This window comes from Balaenoptera borealis, assembly GCF_965194805.1.
Source record: "Balaenoptera borealis genome assembly, chromosome: 3".
NCBI classification, from domain to species: domain Eukaryota; kingdom Metazoa; phylum Chordata; class Mammalia; order Artiodactyla; family Balaenopteridae; genus Balaenoptera; species Balaenoptera borealis.
The window spans coordinates 119,766,564-119,783,229 of NC_138866.1; the positions used below are offsets into that span (position 1 = coordinate 119,766,564).

General features: G+C 50.8%; 2 protein-coding genes across 8 annotated transcripts in view; one reads left to right on the forward strand and one right to left on the reverse strand.

The window, feature by feature from the left end:
* SENP8 (SUMO peptidase family member, NEDD8 specific) overlaps positions 1-2,000 on the forward strand; it is a 55,141-nt gene extending 53,141 nt beyond the window's left edge. For 4 of the 6 annotated variants that reach the window (XM_082383615.1, XM_082383604.1, XM_082383606.1 and 1 more), the window contains one exon: positions 973-2,000. The gene's annotated coding sequence lies outside the window, so the exon portion shown is untranslated. Of the gene's footprint in view, positions 1-969 lie in introns of all 6 variants that reach the window. The other 2 variants (XM_082383613.1, XM_082383605.1) reach the window with 1 other exon arrangement.
* Positions 1-16,666, reverse strand: part of GRAMD2A (GRAM domain containing 2A) — a 38,737-nt gene that overhangs the window by 10,929 nt on the left and 11,142 nt on the right. For both annotated transcript variants that reach the window (XM_082383600.1, XM_082383601.1), the window contains exon 2: positions 25-105. In XM_082383600.1, the coding sequence (XP_082239726.1) occupies positions 25-105 (81 nt within the window). The remainder of the gene's footprint in view (positions 1-24; positions 106-16,666) is intronic.

A 16,666-nucleotide genomic window follows, 5' to 3' on the forward strand; every position in this document is an offset into this window, starting at 1 on the left:
ATCTGATTGGGAGAGGGGCCTCACCTGGAGCCTCGGGGTCTCTGGACCCTGCCCAGTTTCTCCGTGCTCTTCAAAGAAGCCGTCTTTCCGTGCATCTGTTGAACACTGAGGAGAAACAGGCCCTCATCAGGAAGGGGGGCTCTCTGGAGACACCTTTCCCAGCCAGCTCCACCATGCCCAGGGCAGCTGCCTCTGCCGCCTACCCAAGACTGGCCCTGCTATTCAAGGTGAGCTGAAGATGTCACAGTCCAGAGGCAGCAGCCCAGGCAGGGCTTCAGGGGAGCTGACAGAGAGGAGACTCACTCACTGTCTTTCCTGGAAGCGTGAAGTCCAGTTTATGCCTCATATAAAGGAAAATAAATCTCCCAGGCAGCTCTTAGGCCTCCAGCCCCACCCTTGAGAAGGCAACTGGGAGGGAGGACCCTGTGACTTGCTCACGACCGAAAGCAAAAGTTTCGGAGGAGCCCAGGCAGTATTACCATAAACCGTCAGCTTCTAGGAAAGGATTCTCAGCACAGGAGGCCTTATCAAGGCTGAGCAGTTGATATGGCGCAGATGTGGACGTGAACGTCAGCCCACAGCTGAGTGTGGGCTTGGGGGGCGGGGCTGCCCCACACCAGGAAGTGGCCTCAATGCCTTCAGACCATCAGGGTAGCTCAGACCTGAGAGCCAAGCCATCACAAAAATGTCGCATAGAGAGGGCCCGAGAGGGGGGAGACACCCTCTCTATAGGCAGGTGGGGCTCCCCAAAGGCTTTTGAATTCATGCCTCCACTAAACAGCTCCAAAGCCTAGGGTTCTCCCCTTCCTTCTCCTCCAGAGCAGAAAGACTAAAGCTTGAGCAGGCAAACTAGCCGCAGCTGAGTGGGCCCAGGGGCGATGGGAAGAGAGGGTGGCCAAGAAGCAGGGCCAAGGCAGGGCAGTGTGGTGGTCGTGAATAGGTAACGGGGTCTGTGCACTGGTGTCTCAGCAGGTAAGGAGCTGGAACCTGGAACCTGCAGACCCCAGCGCTCCGTCCCTCTCGGCAGTGTCACCGGGCAAAGTCAAATTCTCTTCTTCAAGAACAGAGTTACCGGGACTTCCCCGGTGATCCAGTGGGTAAGACTCCGCGCTCCCAATGCAGGGGGCCGGGGTTTGATCCCTGGTCAGGGAACTTGATCCCACACGCGTGCAGCAACTGAAAGTGCACATGCTGCAACTAAAGATCCCACATGCCGCAACAAAGATCCCGACACGGTGCAGCCAAAATAAATAAATAAATATTTTTTAAAAAAATAACAGAGTTACTGCCTAGCCAAGATCTGCCAAGCCCCTCCAGGATTATTAATCTGACCCTCCTCCCACCCTACCATTGTACAGATAGGAAACTGAGACCTGCCAGGGACAGGCTGTACCCAGTGTCACACAGCAAAGAGCCAGGTGATCTCACCCACCAAATGGACCCAACCACAGCCATGCGGCCTGGTGACCTCTGTCCTCAACCTCACGGCGAGTTTTGGTGCACATATCATGTATGTCCTGAATCTTTCAAAGTGACAGGTTGTGCTAGTGATGTGACCCTTTGACTCCTAAAGTTAATTTCTGAATTTATTTGGGTCCATCATTACACATTTCACAGAGACTTCTCCCCCTTGATTTTTTTAATGCTTATTATAGAAAATATGAGAAATATAAAATATATAAAGTATGATGATCAAAAATCACCCATAAGAAAAACATTCCCCCCAAATCACCCAAAGAAAACATTTATGCATAAATATATAATTTACGCAAGTGGGATTATATATCATATAATTTGTATGCCCTATTTTTGTTGCTTAACATAATTTCATGAGAAATTCCCCATGTCACTATTCATTCCTTGGATAGATTCTCAGAAGTGAAATTCGTGGATGGAGAATGCATTTCTCAGGATCTTTAAACCCACTTCCAAAATGCTTTCCAGGTGCTCTACCAACGAGCATGGCCATCAGCACTATATGAGGGTGCCCGTTGCTCTACGTCCATGCCGTACACTGGGTATTATCTTTTTCTCACCTTTGCGAATTTGATAGGTGAAAATATATTGTTTCCATTTCTATTTCTGCTTATTGACAGGTTGAACATTTTTGCCAAATACATATTAACCATTGGGATTTCATCTGTGAATTGTCTATAAGGATCTTCATGTCTTTCTTATTGATTTGTATACCTTCTTTGTTGAGAAGATTAATCCTTAGTTTATCATTTTTGCAAATACAGATTAATCCTTAGTTTATCATTTTTGCAAATACTTCCCCCATTTGCCTTTTAGTTCTGTGGTATTGTTGCTGTACTTGTGTTTAATTTTTCTGTGGCAGATCCCATCCCTCTCTTTCATCTCTCTGTTCCTTTCTTGCTTTGAGGAGAGGAGAGGCCCCTGAGGCAGAGTGTGTACATGTCAAACCACCGAGCCTTAGAGAGCTTGAACCCTGCAGCCCAGGAGCCCACTGGGCCACCAGGGAGGAGATGGGTGTGGGCTCCGCTCTCAGGAACACACTCCAGCCCTGGGGACCAAGGATAAAACAAGACCCAAGAGGAAGAAGGAGGAAATTGATCATGGTTTCAGAGGCAGGGAGCCTGTCACTCAGGCACTGGAAAGTGTGATTCGAGTTGTCAGGGCTGCAGGAGCTCAGAGGACACACAGAGTGAAAGAGTTACAGCAGGACCCCCAGAGAAAAGGAAGCTGAGCCTTACCAGCTGGGTGGGACTGTAATCCTGCTTGGCTTCCATCATCTAACCCTGCGTGATAATCACGCCTTTGCATGGATTCTAAACCCAACCCATCCTTAGGTTCAAATGTGACCTCAGGGAGGGGCGCCTTCCGTCAGTCCTCCTCCAGCCTAGTGATGAGCCCTACTGCAGGCTCTCAGCCCCGAACCCCAGGCTCCCTCTCAGGCACCTGTGTGTGAGCTCTAACTGCCCACCTCCAGGGGCTCCAGGACACCTCCTGCAACATCGCAGCCCCTGAGCCTGGGGCACCGCCAGCGTGCAGCAGGCACTCGTGACATGACCTGTCTGAGGAAGGACTGTGTGGACAGTGTAAGTGAGATCAAGAACAGAGGTTGGGGCTTCCCTGGTGGCGCAGTGGTTGAGAATCTGCCTGCCAATGCAGGGGACACGGGTTCGAGCCCTGGTCTGGGAAGATCCCACATGCCGCGGAGCAACTAGGCCCGTGAGCCACAACTACTGAGCCTGCGCGTCTGGAGCCTGTGCTCTGCAACAAGAGAGGCCGCGATAATGAGAGGCCCGCGCACCGCAATGAAGAGTGGCCCCCACTTGCTGCAACTAGAGAAAGCCCTCGCACAGAAACGAAGACCCAACACAGCCATAAATAAATAAATAAATAAAACCCAAAAGTTTAAAAAAAAAAAAAAAGAACAGAGGTTGGAGGAGAGATGGGCCATGAGAATAACAAAAAAAGGCTGCCACGATTCCCATAGCATCTCCATGAAAAAAATAACGGTAAGAAAACAGGAGTCCCTTGGGGTAAATGACTCAAATATGTTCAAACTCAAAGCAACCCCTTTTCATGCGATGACCATGATGGTCACAAGCCAATCCTTCGCGTCCATCGATTAAAATCAGCCCCTCCTGGCCGTCCTGATAATGCTGTTGATACAGAGACCCTGGCTATGGCCAAAATGCACTGCTTTCAAAATCACCTTCAAGTCAGACTTTCTACTGATTCGTCTTCTTTCCCATAGTATTTGTTTAGATGAGTAAAAATAAAGAGATGGGAGCAAAGTCAGAGGAAAAGCTAGGTCTGGGGTGATGGTCATCGAGAATTCACGAACAGAACCAGGCAGGCGGGGTCCACCCAAGGACCAACAGGGCCCTGACCCAGAGGAAGGAGGCAGCAAGAGCAGGGTGCTGGAGAGTGGGGGGGCCAGCCTGGGTCCCCGCACCCTGCCGGCAGTCTCTATCCACTCCCACAGAGCCTTCCTCGACCTAGTTGCTCTTGCTCTGTGGGTCATGAACTATACCCGCTGCCCATCCATCCCCATCACACCTCCACGTGCAGACTATGGAGTTAATATCCAGGGTCTTCAAAACCGTATCTATTTTTTCCATCAAAGCCACAAAAAAATGTCATTATTGTCATGAGGGTGATGGAGCACGGGAGGCTCAGTATGCTGGACGTTAAAGGGGGTAGAAGAGGTTTGAGAATTCCTCAGATGAGGCCCTTTCCTTCTGCTGAGCCTGGTCCAAAGGCAAGATGCTGATCCAGAGGACACAACTTGCGCTTGCCCTGCCCTCAGGCCTTGCTGGCCCAAGTGGGAACTCAGGCTAACTGCCCATTCCTTCATTCCTTCCACAAATACTTACTGAGCTTATCACCCCATGAGCCCAGTACAGGCCTGCCCAGCCCAGGGGGCTGGAGAGGGAGGGGATGGGCAGCTAGCACTGAGAGACGTCAGGAGAGGAGCCAGGCCCATCAGGAAAGGGGAGACACAGGGAATTCCCTGGCAGTCCAGTGGTAGGACTCCGCACTTTCACAGCCAAGAGCCCGGGTTCAATCCCTGGTCGGAGAACTAAGATCCTGTAAACCAAGCAGCACAGCCAAAAAAAAAGAAGGTAAGGGGAGACAGAGAGGTTAGGAGAGGGAGAACGAGAGGGAGAGAGAGGCAGTGCAGAGAAGACCCAGAGAGGCTGAGTCTAGCTGCTTCCTAGGGACGTCACAGACGAAGCTTCATGGGACACCTGACACATGCACTCCGCTCTGGATGCCTCCCCCGGGCTCAAAATATCCACACCACGTAGATACTCCCCAACCTAAATCCCTAACCTTGACGCCTCATTCCTCCAGAGCGGCAGGGCCTGCCATCTAGACGAATCCATCAAAGTGAGCTCAGCATCATCCCCCCAAATCTGCTTCCCCTTGGAAGGCCCCATCCTCCACAGTTAGCCAAGCCAGAATCCTCAACTCACGCTTCTTCCCCGCCGCCACAACCAGTCAACCGCCAAGGCCCCGAGAGCCTGGCACCACCCAACCCACCATACCATCTACTGTCTCCACTCCTGCCACAGCAGGCAAGCCTAGGCCACCATCATCCTTCTCCTGGATGCTGGCAACAGCTTCCTAACTACACCTGCCCCCAGCCTTGCCCTCCCACACCTGGCCCTCTCCCACGTCCACACTGCCAACAGAGCCATCTGGGGCCCAGATCTGAGCCTGCCCCCCTCCTGCTGACTTTCCTCCTGTAGTTCCTTCTTGCCTCCTCACCTGGCCTTCCTGACCTTCCTGCTTCCTTTCCAGCCTCGCCCATGCAGCTCAGCGGCGGCCCTTCACCCCTGCATGTTTGCTCTTCCTGGAATTCCTTGCCATGCTTATCTACCTGGGGAATTCCCTGGTCGTCTTTCAAAGCCCAGATCAGGCGTCACCTTCTCTGTGAAGGCTTCCCAGCTTTCCCCCGTGCAGAGCTGGTCATCCCTCCTCTATGGTCCCTGGTCCCTTCTTTCACACTGCTGCTCCAGCCCTTACCACCCCAGACTGTGCTTGTCTGTTTAGACATCTGAGCTCCACCAGGGGTGTGTCTTCTACATCTCTGTACCCACAGCACACAGCAGGCACCCAGTGTTTGCTAAATGAATGAGTGAAGGAGAAACAGAGAAAGGGACACGATGACACTTCAAGAGGGAGGAGGGGAGAAAAAAAGCCAGGCAGTAGGGACTTCCCTGGTGGCACAGTGGTTAAGAATCCGCCTGCCAGTGCAGGGGACACGGGTTCGAGCCCTGGTCTGACAAGATCCCACATGCCGCGGAGCAACTAAGCTCATGCGCCACAACTACCGAGCCTACGCTCTAGAGCCCTCGAGCCACAACTACTGAGCCCGCAAGCCACAACTACTGAAGCCTGTGCGACTAGAGCCCATGCTCGGCAACAAGAGAAGCCACCGCAATGAGAAGCCCGTGCACCGCAACGAAGAGTAGCCCCCGCTCACCGCAACTAGAGAAAAGCCCGCGCGCAGCAACGAAGACCCAACGCAGCCCAAATAAATAAATAAATAAAATAAATTTTTAAAAAGCCAGGCAGTAAGAGTGACGGAGGCACAGAGAATGATGGATGCCCGGCAGTAAGGGGAGGGGGTGCTGGACAGGAGCGGAGGGGGGTCACCCACAGATGGGCCCTCCCCTCCGGGAGCCCTGGCCTGTGGAGCAGGTAGACAGCCCGGCCGGCAGCGCCAGGCACTCGATCCGCGCCGGCTGACTGATCAAAGAGGAGCTCGGGTGGGAGACAGAGGACATACGGAAAAGGGTAAAGTGGCTCGGAAGGGATGGGAGGGGTGTTTGGGGAAAAGCACAGGCTGGGCCCCCCCCAGCCCCACAGCAGTGCTCACTGGCTGCACCCCGCTGGGCTGTCGCAGCGCTGGCAATGCTCCGCCAGCTACCCAGCCCCTCCGCCAGAACCCTCCCTAACCACAGGGCAACCCCCCCTCGCTCCTCAAGCCTCGGGCAGCAGCAGTGCCTGTGGCTGATGCTGAAGCAGAAAACTCGGCCAGGCCTGGCAGCCGGAGCCAGCTGGGCCTTTGTGGTCACAGGCGGGTCCCCTCGGGTGTCTCCTCCCCCAGGGGGATGTCCACACTCTCCCAAGTTGTCTTCTAGTGGACACCTGAGATGCTAGAGCGTCCTGTGGGTCCTGTCAGCTCTTCTCAAGGCCAGGGACAGCTCCACCCACTCCTGCAGGACGTGGGTCCCAATCAGCTCCAAGGAGAGACCTTTTCCAAACAGAAAACACATCTTAGGGACTTCCCTGGCCGTCCAGTGGTTAGGACTACGCGCTGCCACTGCCCAGGGCCGGGGTTCAATCCCTGCTTGGGGAACTAAGATCCCCCAAGCCACGTGGCACGGCCAAAAACAAGAAAGAAAACCCATCTTAGCAGCAGGCCCCTGAGAGTGCAAAGCCAGAGATCACGAACAGAGCCATCTAGGGACAGGGAGCTGAGGGTGCACGTCCTGGAAGGAACGTCAGCCACTGGGGCTCAGCGGCCCAGACCTTGGGGCGCCTCCAAATTCCCCCAGGCTCCCTCACCCCACCCCACCTCTACGTCTCATCACACAGCTCACCACCTACTTCACAGAGAAAAGAGACCATCCTGTTAACTCTGAAGGGTAGCCTGCCGGGTACACACTAGAATCACCTGTAGAGCTTTTCAAAAAACCAACCAAAAATAAATAAAAATTAAAAAAAAAAAAAAAAAAAAACCAACGAAAGAAAAATGATCCCTGAGCTCTGTTCTCAAACCAGTTAAATCAGAACCTCTGGGGGTAGCATTTAGGTAACTATATATTTTTAACTTGTTACTGATGTATAATTTACATATTGAAAAGTGCACACAAAGTAAGTGAACCGTGCAATGCATTTCACAAACGGTGCATACCGGAAAACCTGCCCTCCAGAAGCCCCTCCCGCGCCTCCTACTCTCACTGCCCACTCCCAACCCCCCACCCCCGGTCAAAGAGAACCACCGGCGCGACTTCCAACAACACAGATCGTCTTTGCCTCTTCGGGGACTCTCTGTGGATGGAATCATGTGGTACATGTTCTTCTTTTACTCGGCGACACACTGGTGAGATTCTTCCACGGTGCTGTGTGTGGCTGCAAACTGCATTTTCACGAAGGTTTAGAGTTCCATTACATGGACGTGTTGCAACTGATTTATTAATCTTACTGTTGAGGGGCATTTTACTATTGAGTTTCCAGTTTTTGCCTATTACAAAATTGTTGCTATAAACATTTCAGCACCTTGTGTCTTGTGGACACAAGTATTCGTTTCTATGAGTAAACACTTAGGGCTGGTATTGCTGGGTCATGAGGTTCAGCTTCAGGCTTTTAAAAGCTCTCGGGTGATTTTAAACCCCTCCTTTGTTTGGGGCTCAGAGGGAGACGCATACCTCCTGGTGTCCGAGGCCAGTCCTCCCACCTGGGCTCCGGACCTGGGGCCCTGACCCTCCTGTGCCTTCACCCGGCCCTCTGGAGTTCCAGGAATATCCTTGGCAAAACAGGGAATCAGGCTCTTAATAGAGATTTCCTTCATCTGTTAAGGTCGCAGAGTTCATTTCCTGAGTTTTGTCAAGGAAGTAAGGCCAGCCCTCCCGTGTGGCAGCGTCCAGCCCTGAACCACACTGTGTCCTGCCCAAGAGCCTCCCTATCTTTCTCTCAGGGCCACTGGCCCGAAGAACAGCCCAGACAATGGCTGACAAGACCTCTCCCCAAGGGAAACTGGAATAACGTGGACAGAGTTAGGCTCGTCGTCAATACACTGAAACTTGAAGAGGAAAGGCAATCTCCTTTTGCAAAAAAGTAACTCTATTATTTCTTACATAGAGGCTACACCCCAGTTTTTATTTTTTCTAAGCTGATATTCCATATCCAGGACAACAAGGACAAGTTTCGCCTTTTCCACCCATTAGGGAAGGGGAGAGAATCCCATAACTGAATTCCGTACTGAGTGTAAGGGAGTGCGGCTCTGAGTTGGGGGCCACATGCCGGGCCCCAATCCGTCTGTCCTGTTCAGCAACCCTGGCAAAGGACTCAGGGTGGGGCAGGTGCTCAGCCTAGCCACAATCCCTACGTCCCAGGAGCTGGGCTGAGAACCCCTGGGCCAGGAATATGCTTCGTTTCCCTTAACTACCCGTGGCAGCTTTGAAATGACGGGGGATGTGGAGGCCCAGTTTGTACAGATGACCCGGGCTACAGGACAGAAACACGGGGGTGCTCCAGACCCGAGCAAAGCCACCCGCAAGCTGACCAGCGCCCTCTTTGGAATGAAAAGCTGAGGAACTTCCCTGGCAGTCCAGTGGTTAAGCCTTTGCCTTCCAATGCAAGGGGTGCGGGTTCGATCCCTGGTCGGTGAGCTAAGATCCCACATGGCTTGCAGCCAAAAAAACCAAAACATAAAAAAAAAAAAGCAATATTATAACAAATTCAATAAAGACTTTAAAGATGGTCCACATTAAAGTAAAAATTAAAAAAAAAAAAAAGAATGAAAAGCTGAGCTGCCCCTTAAGGATCCCTTTCTGATGAATCCTAACTGGGAAATACTGGAGGTGGAGGAGGGGGGCCGAAGGCAGCGAACAGGCAGGAGAGAGCCGCAGGTGTGCTGGGCCAGAGTGACTGGGTGCACCTGGAGATTGGGTCTAGAATGAGGAAGAGAGTGAAGAGAGAAGCAGGTGGGCCGTGGGCCAAGCCCCGCCCTGGGAGACAGCGAAGAGGGTCCACTCCCCTCGCTGCTCCTTAACTTTCCATCTGCTTCCAATGCCCCGGCCCTTGCAGCCAAGACCAAAAACCCCCATACCTGGTTTGCCCGAAGACCACAAACGAGGGCACACATGTGATGTCCTTTAAGACATGATGGGACTTCCCTGGTGGCTCAGTGGTTAAGAATCTGCCTGCCAATGCAGGGGACAGGGGTTCGAGCCCTTGTCCGGGAAGATCCCACATGCCGCGGAGCACCTAAGGCCGTGCGCCACAACTACTGAGCCTGGGCTCTAGAGACCACGAGCCACAACTACTGAGCCCAAGTGCTGCAACTACTGAAGCCCGCCCACCTAGAGCCCATGCTCTGCAACAAGAGAAGCCACCGCAATGAGAAGCCCACGCACCGCAACGAAGAGTAGCCCCCGCTCGCCGCAACTAGTGGGGCAGGTAGTACAACTTAACACTTCACGGGTGAAGAAGGGAGGCTCAGCTGGGTTCACTGGCAAGGCCAGGACTCCATAGACGGCTGATACCCACACCTGGGGGTACCATACCTGCAATGAGCCTTCAGGGCCAGGAAAGGGAAGAAGCCTCTGAAGAAAGTTCAGACCAAGTCTGGCCCCATTAACGAGGGAGCCCCCAGGGGGAAGGAGGTGAACGGATCTGGCTCATGATCTCCTCTAATCTCAGTCCAGTTCTAGTCATGCTAGAGAGGTGCACCATTCCCATTGCACAGATGAGGAAACTGAGGCCCACAGAGGTAAAGCACCTTGCTCCTGACCACATAACTGGAAAGCAGTGGAGCTCGAATTCAAAATCCAGTCTGGCTGAATGTGTGCACTCTTTCTACCATGCCTGGAGGGCTCGAGGGACCCAAATTCTGCCCTTTTCTAGAGCTTTCCCTGCTGCAGGGCCAGGCTCCCGCTCTCCCCACAGGCCCAGTACAGGGGGACTAGGGGAAACGGAGGGGGTGTCTATTGGGCTGAGATGATCATGTGGGAGCCCTTCTGGGAAGTGGGGTTCCCTAGATCAGAACTCCCCAGCCTTTATCTCCCCTACTCCAAGAACCAAACACACTGGGTGAGCTAGTTGCTAGGAAGATGTGGGCTGGCCCAGCCCTCTGGGGGCGGCTGGATCCAGCCTGAACAAGGACCCCTTTGAGCGCTGGTGCTAACAAGAACTCCTTCTACCTACAGGGATCTCAGAAACCCTGGGTCCTCCCACCCAGTGGGAGCTGGGAGGACCAGGGGCAAGGCTGGCCCCATCTCCCACTCTCGGCAGCCAAGCTGCCTGGTTGACTGGACCAGCCCTGGTTAAAGGTTCCCAACCCCTTTTCCCTCCTCCCTGACCTCCCACCCAGGCCTGGGCTCTCAGCACACCAGAAAGGTCCTGCTCCTCACGGGGACAGAATTTGGGAGCAAAGTGCTCAGGCTGACTCTTCTCCTGCCCTCGGGAGCTGCGCTAATGAGCCCCCCCTCCCAGCTCTGCCTGGGCCCTGCTCAGCTAAGCTGCTGCTGCCCGAGCTGGGGTCCCCCTCTTTCTCACCCCCCAGGACCTCTCCTCCCTGAAGCCTGGCCGGCCTGTACCTCCAGGGAGGGCAGAGCCGTCCCTCCCTGTGCCCACGTCTGCCAGATAGCCTCCTTTGCTGCATCACCTGTTGATGCGGCTGTCTCCCCCCTAGACTGTCTTATTCATCTCTTACCCCAGGGCCTCGCACAACCTCAGGCATACAGTAAGTGCTCCATAACTGTTTACCGAAGAGACAAATGCTCCCTGTGGAAAACCCCTCTGTGTAGTTTGTTTAGCAGTAGTGGGGCCTCAGGATGCCAACGTAAGACCTGGAGTGAGGGAATTCCCTGGAGGTCCAGAGGTTGGGACTCTGCGTTCTCACTGCCAAGGGCCTGGGTTTGGTCCCTGGCCGGGGAACTAGAGTCCCACAGAACACGCGGCGCGGCCAAAAAAAAAAGACCTGGAGTGAGAACAACTCACTGAAGTTTGCCTCTGGCTCCCCTGACCCTCCGGGTGACCCCCAGGCATCTCCCTCTGAGTCTCCTCCCTCCTCTCTAAAATGGGGAGAATCCCTTCTCTGGCCTGCAGATGGTCAGGGCCGCTGTGAGGATCTGAGAGAGGTCACGGCCCAGCCCTGGGGAAGGAGGCCGGTTCTCACAGCCTTGCCCGCTGGGCCTCCCACCCCTGTCTGCACCCCTGAGAGCTGAGTTGCCCCCCTACCCTCCCATCATGTCCCTTGAAGGATGCCTAGAGGTGAGCTCCCCATGGGAAGTAGAAATGGGGACACCACCGGGCCCCCCACTGCACCCACAAAGCTCCATACATGTCCTGCGTGACTGAACCTTTCCCCTGGGACAGTGGCAGCGGGCAGGGCCCTCTTTACACCTGGGTGGCATCCATGGACTGCGTCCCATCTCCTGGGGCCCAGAGGTCCTCCCACAGCTCAGGCCCAACCATACTCAGGATCCCACCCTCTCTTCTCCCTCCACCAGAGGTACGAGGCCAGCAGTTGCTGCCCCCTTCCTGGCCAGAGCTCAAAGACCTGCAGCGTGAGAACAGTCACCAGGGAGACAGAGGGACAAATGGCTGAAACCTGGAAGCTTTGCTCCTGGGGATACGCAGGATTTCCTACAAAGCCCCAGCTACGATGGAGCAGGGAATTGGTTCTGCAGAGAGTGACCTGCCTGTTGCTGGCCTCATCCCACAGTGCCCACTGCTGGAGCAGCATCTGTGTGAGCTGGCACCCCTGGACCTGGTGACAGACCACTTTTTCTTGGCAGGCCACTTGGGGCCTGGCTGTTTCCAGACAAGAAGCTGGTCATTCAGGTCTAAACACAGACTTGCATTCATGAAGAAACAGAGCGCCCCTGTGCTCCTGGGGGCCACCCTCTGCCGGGCCGGCTGAGCGGAGGGCCCACAGACACCCTCAGATGCTCACCCCCACTCAAGGCTGCCCGGAGGTGTGGCTACTTCCGGGACAAGTCAGCTCTGTCCATCCATGGGTAGCATCCAGCACGCCTAACTCCAACCACCCTGGGACACCCACCTCGGAATCACTCTGGCTTTGGGGACCCACCTGGCTCTTGTCAGGACACAGGCAGTCTCGAGCAGCCGCAGTGTCCTGGAAGAGCCTGGGCGTGGGGACAGGAAGACAGGACGCAGGCCTAGAAGTACCTCTCACTGCTGTGGGTCCTTGGAGAAGCCACTCTCCCCTTCTGGGCCTCAGTTACTCCTCTGCAAAGGGGCAAGAAAGTCTCAAGCCAGGAGGGAAAGCAAATGTTGTCTGAGGGAATAACAAAGCCTAGCCAGGAACTGGGGGAGGGGCAGATGGCCACTGGCTCTCTGTGGTCAGAAAAACCCCAATCCCAGGAGAGGCTGCCGGCTCCTCTGCCTCCATCCTACAAATGCCAGTTGAACGCCTGTATTCACTCAGCTCTGTGTAAGTGCTGTGTATACGAAGAGGGACAAGGCACGCTACTATCCCCAAAATGCCCGGTGGGAGAGGCAGACATGAAACAAATATTTATAGAGACTGATACATAATTATAACTGTGTAATGTACGCTATGAAGGCAAAGCACAGCGTCCTAGGAGGACCTCTGTCAAGGAGTCCCGAGTCACCCGTGGGGAGTGGGGAAGACCTCCCGAAGCAGCAGCAGCAGCGTTTGCACTGAGAGCCAACGGACGCTAATCAGGCTGAGGGGCGGGCAGGGGCAGGGGTGGGGAGGATTGGAGGGTGTTGGGAAGGGGTCCTTGTAGAGGGTTGATTAGAGGGTTTATGATGTGCAAAAGCCCTGAGGCCAGATGTCTGTGGCATGTATGAGAAACGTAAACAGAGCCTTTGTGTCTGGAGGGTACAGGTGAGTAGTGAAGTAATGAGCAATGAGGCTGGAGAGGTTGGCAGGGCTAGATCATGCAGGGTCTTGTGGGCCCCAGTAAGGGTTTTTGTCATTCTCTTAAAAACTATGGGGGGGGGGTTCTTTTGCGCTGCAGAAATGGAGTCGGAGACACTAGATACAGCTGGTTACCCCCACAACTGGTTTCTTCTGGGAACTTTGGGCCCCCAGATTTTGATATCTGATTTTCAGTGTATACAGGTATTGGCTTTTTCTGGAAAATGTATGTGAAGGTGTGATTTTAATATCCATAACTTTTATACTTATGTGAAAGTCCATGAATAAAGTTGTTTATAGTAAAAAACAAAAAAAAAAAAGAAAAGAAAAAAAGCCATGAGGGGGCTTTCCTGGTGGTGCAGTGGTTGAGAATCTGCCTGCCAATGCAGGGGACACGGGTTCGAGCCCTGGTCTGGGAAGATCCCACATGCCGCGGAGCAACTAGGCCCGTGAGCCACAATTACTGAGCCTGCGCGTCTGGAGCCTGTGCTCCGCAACAAGAGGGGCCGCGATAGTGAGAGGCCCGCGCACCGCGATGAAGAGTGGTCCCCACTTGCCGCAACTAGAGAAAGCCCTCACACAGAAACGAAGACCCAACACAGCCATAAAATAAAAAATTTAAAAAAAAAAAAAAATTTAAAAAAAAAGAGGATGCATTTAAAAAAAAAAAAAGCCATGAGGAACCAATGAAGGGATTTAAAAGGGGAAATACACTGTCAACTTTGTATGTTAAAGAGTATGGAACAGCATCTGTTTGAGCTGGCACCCCTGGACGTCACAGATCACTCTAATACATAGATTTATTTCAAAGTAATCCAAAGGGTGTGGGGCAGGGGGAGCACAGGATGAGTACTGATGAAATAGGGACAACCTGATGTTGGTGGTGATGAATACATGGGGGTCCCTCCTACAACTCTCCTCCTCTTTTGTATATATTTAGAATTTTCCATGGAGACAGACCAGTTAGGAGACTGTATTCCAGCAGAGAGATGAGGTCTCAGACTTGGTGGCAGTGGTGGTGATGGAGGTTGAAGGATAGATTCACAATATATATTTCCAAGTAGAACCAACCTGGACTTGGTGATCAACTGGATGTGGGGCATAAGGTAAGAAGTGTCAAACCTGACTCTAGATTTCTGGCTTAAGCAAGCAGGATACGGCTGTGTTTTGCTGAGACAAAACAGGGGAAAATATACTGGAAAAAGAACATATTTGAAGGAAACAATCATGAGTTCAGTCTTAAACATGTGTGAGAAACATTTAAGTGGAGATATCAAGTTACATATGAGTAAGGAGCTCAGAAGAAAGGTCCAGGCTGAAGGGATACATTTCTGAGTTATTGGCCCATGGATGGGTACAGGAGCTAGGAAGATCCCCCAGGGAAAATGGGTACATAAAGAAGAGAAGCTATCGAGAAGGGTGCCAAGACCAATTCAACGGGGGAGAGAATAGTCTTTTCAACAAATGTTGCAGGGACAACTAGATATCCACATGCAAAAGAATTAAGTTGGATCCCTATCTCACACGATGTACAAAAAATAACTCAAAAATGTGAGAGCTAAGACTCTTAGAAGAAATCATACGTGTACATCTTTGTTTGATTAGGCAATGGTCTCTTAAGGTATGACACCAAAAGCACAAGAAACAGAAGAAAAAATAGATAAATCGAACTTCAAAATTAGAAACTTTTGTGCTGCTAATGATATTGAGAAGGTGAAAAGGAAACTCATAGAATGAGAGAAAATATTTGTAAATCATGCATTGGATAAGGGACTAGTATCTAGAATATATTAAAAACTCTTATGACCTTGCAGATATCATACTAAGTGAAAAAAGCCAGTCACAAAAATATAAATGCTGTATGACTCCACCTATGTGAAGTACCTAGAGTAGTCAGATTCATAGAAACAGAAAGTAGAATGGTGGTTGCCAAGGGCTGGAGGAGGGGGGCGGAATGGAGAGTTATTTAATGTGTATAGAGTTTCAGTTTTGCAAGGTGAAAAAGTTCTCGAGATTGGTTGCACAACAATATGAATACGTATATTTAACATTACTGAATTGTACAAATGAACTTAGAAATGGTTAAGACGGTAAATTTTATGTTATGTGTTTTTCTTAACCACAATTAAAATCTTTTTAAAGAACTCAAAACAGAAAAATAAAAAGACAAATAATCCAACTAAAAATGGGCAAATGTTTAAATAAACATTTTTCCAAAGAAGATATCAAATGACCAATAAGTACACAAAAAGATGCTCAACATCATTAGTCATCAGGGAAATACAAATCAAAACCACAATGTGATACCACTTCACACCCCCGAGAGACTGTAATTCATATCAAGTGTTGGTGAGGATAAGGAGAAACTGGAGCCCTCACACATTGCTGGTGGTATTGTAAATTGGTGCAACTGCTTTGGAAAACAGTTTGGTGGTTACTCAAATGGTTAAACATTTACTATATGACCCAGCAGTTCTACTCCTAGGTACATATACCCAAGAAAACTGAAAATATATGTGCACACAAAATCTTGTACAAGAATGCTCATAGCAAAGGGAACCCTCCTACACTGTTGGTGGGAATGTAAACTGGTACAGCCACTATGGAAAACAGTATGGAGGTTCCTCAAAAAACTAAAAATAGAATTCCCATATGATCCAGCAATCCCACTCCTGGGCATATATTCAGACAAAACTACAATTCAAAAAGACACATGAGCCCCTATGTTCATAGTAGCACTATTTATAATAGCCAAGACATGGAAACAAGCTAAATGTCCATCAACAGATGAATGAATAAAGATGTGGTACATATACACAATGGAATATTACTCAGCCATAAAAAAGAATGAAATAATACCATTTGCAGTAACATGGATGGACCTAGAGATTATTATACTAAGTGAAGTAAGTCAGAAATAGAAAGACAAGTACCGTATGATATCACTTATATGTGCAGTCTAAAATATGACACAAATGAACTTCTCTGTGAGACAGACTCACAGACATAGAGAACAGACCTGTGATTGCTAAGGGGGAGGGGGGTGGAGGAGGGATGGATTGGGAGTTTGGGATTAGCAGCTGCAAACTATTATATATAGAATGGATAAACAACAAGGTCCTACTGTAGAGCACTATAGGGAACTATAGGGAACTACTGTAGAGCACTATAGGGAACTATATTCAATATCCTGTGACAAAACATAATGGAAAAGAATATTAAAAAGAATGTATATGTATGTATAACTGAACCACTTTGCTGTACAGCAGAAATTAACACATTGTAAATCAACTATACTTCAATTTTTTTAAGTTTTTAAAAAAAGGAATGCTCATAGCATTATGATAATTATTACCGTAATAGCCAAAAAATGGAAACAACCCAAATACCCAACTGATGAATGGATAAGCAAAATGTGGTATACCCATACAGTGGAACATAATTCAGCCATACAAAGTAATGAAGTACTGATACATATTACAACATGAATGGACGTTAAAAACATTACACTAAAAAAAAAAAAAAAAAATTATGCTAAATGAAAAG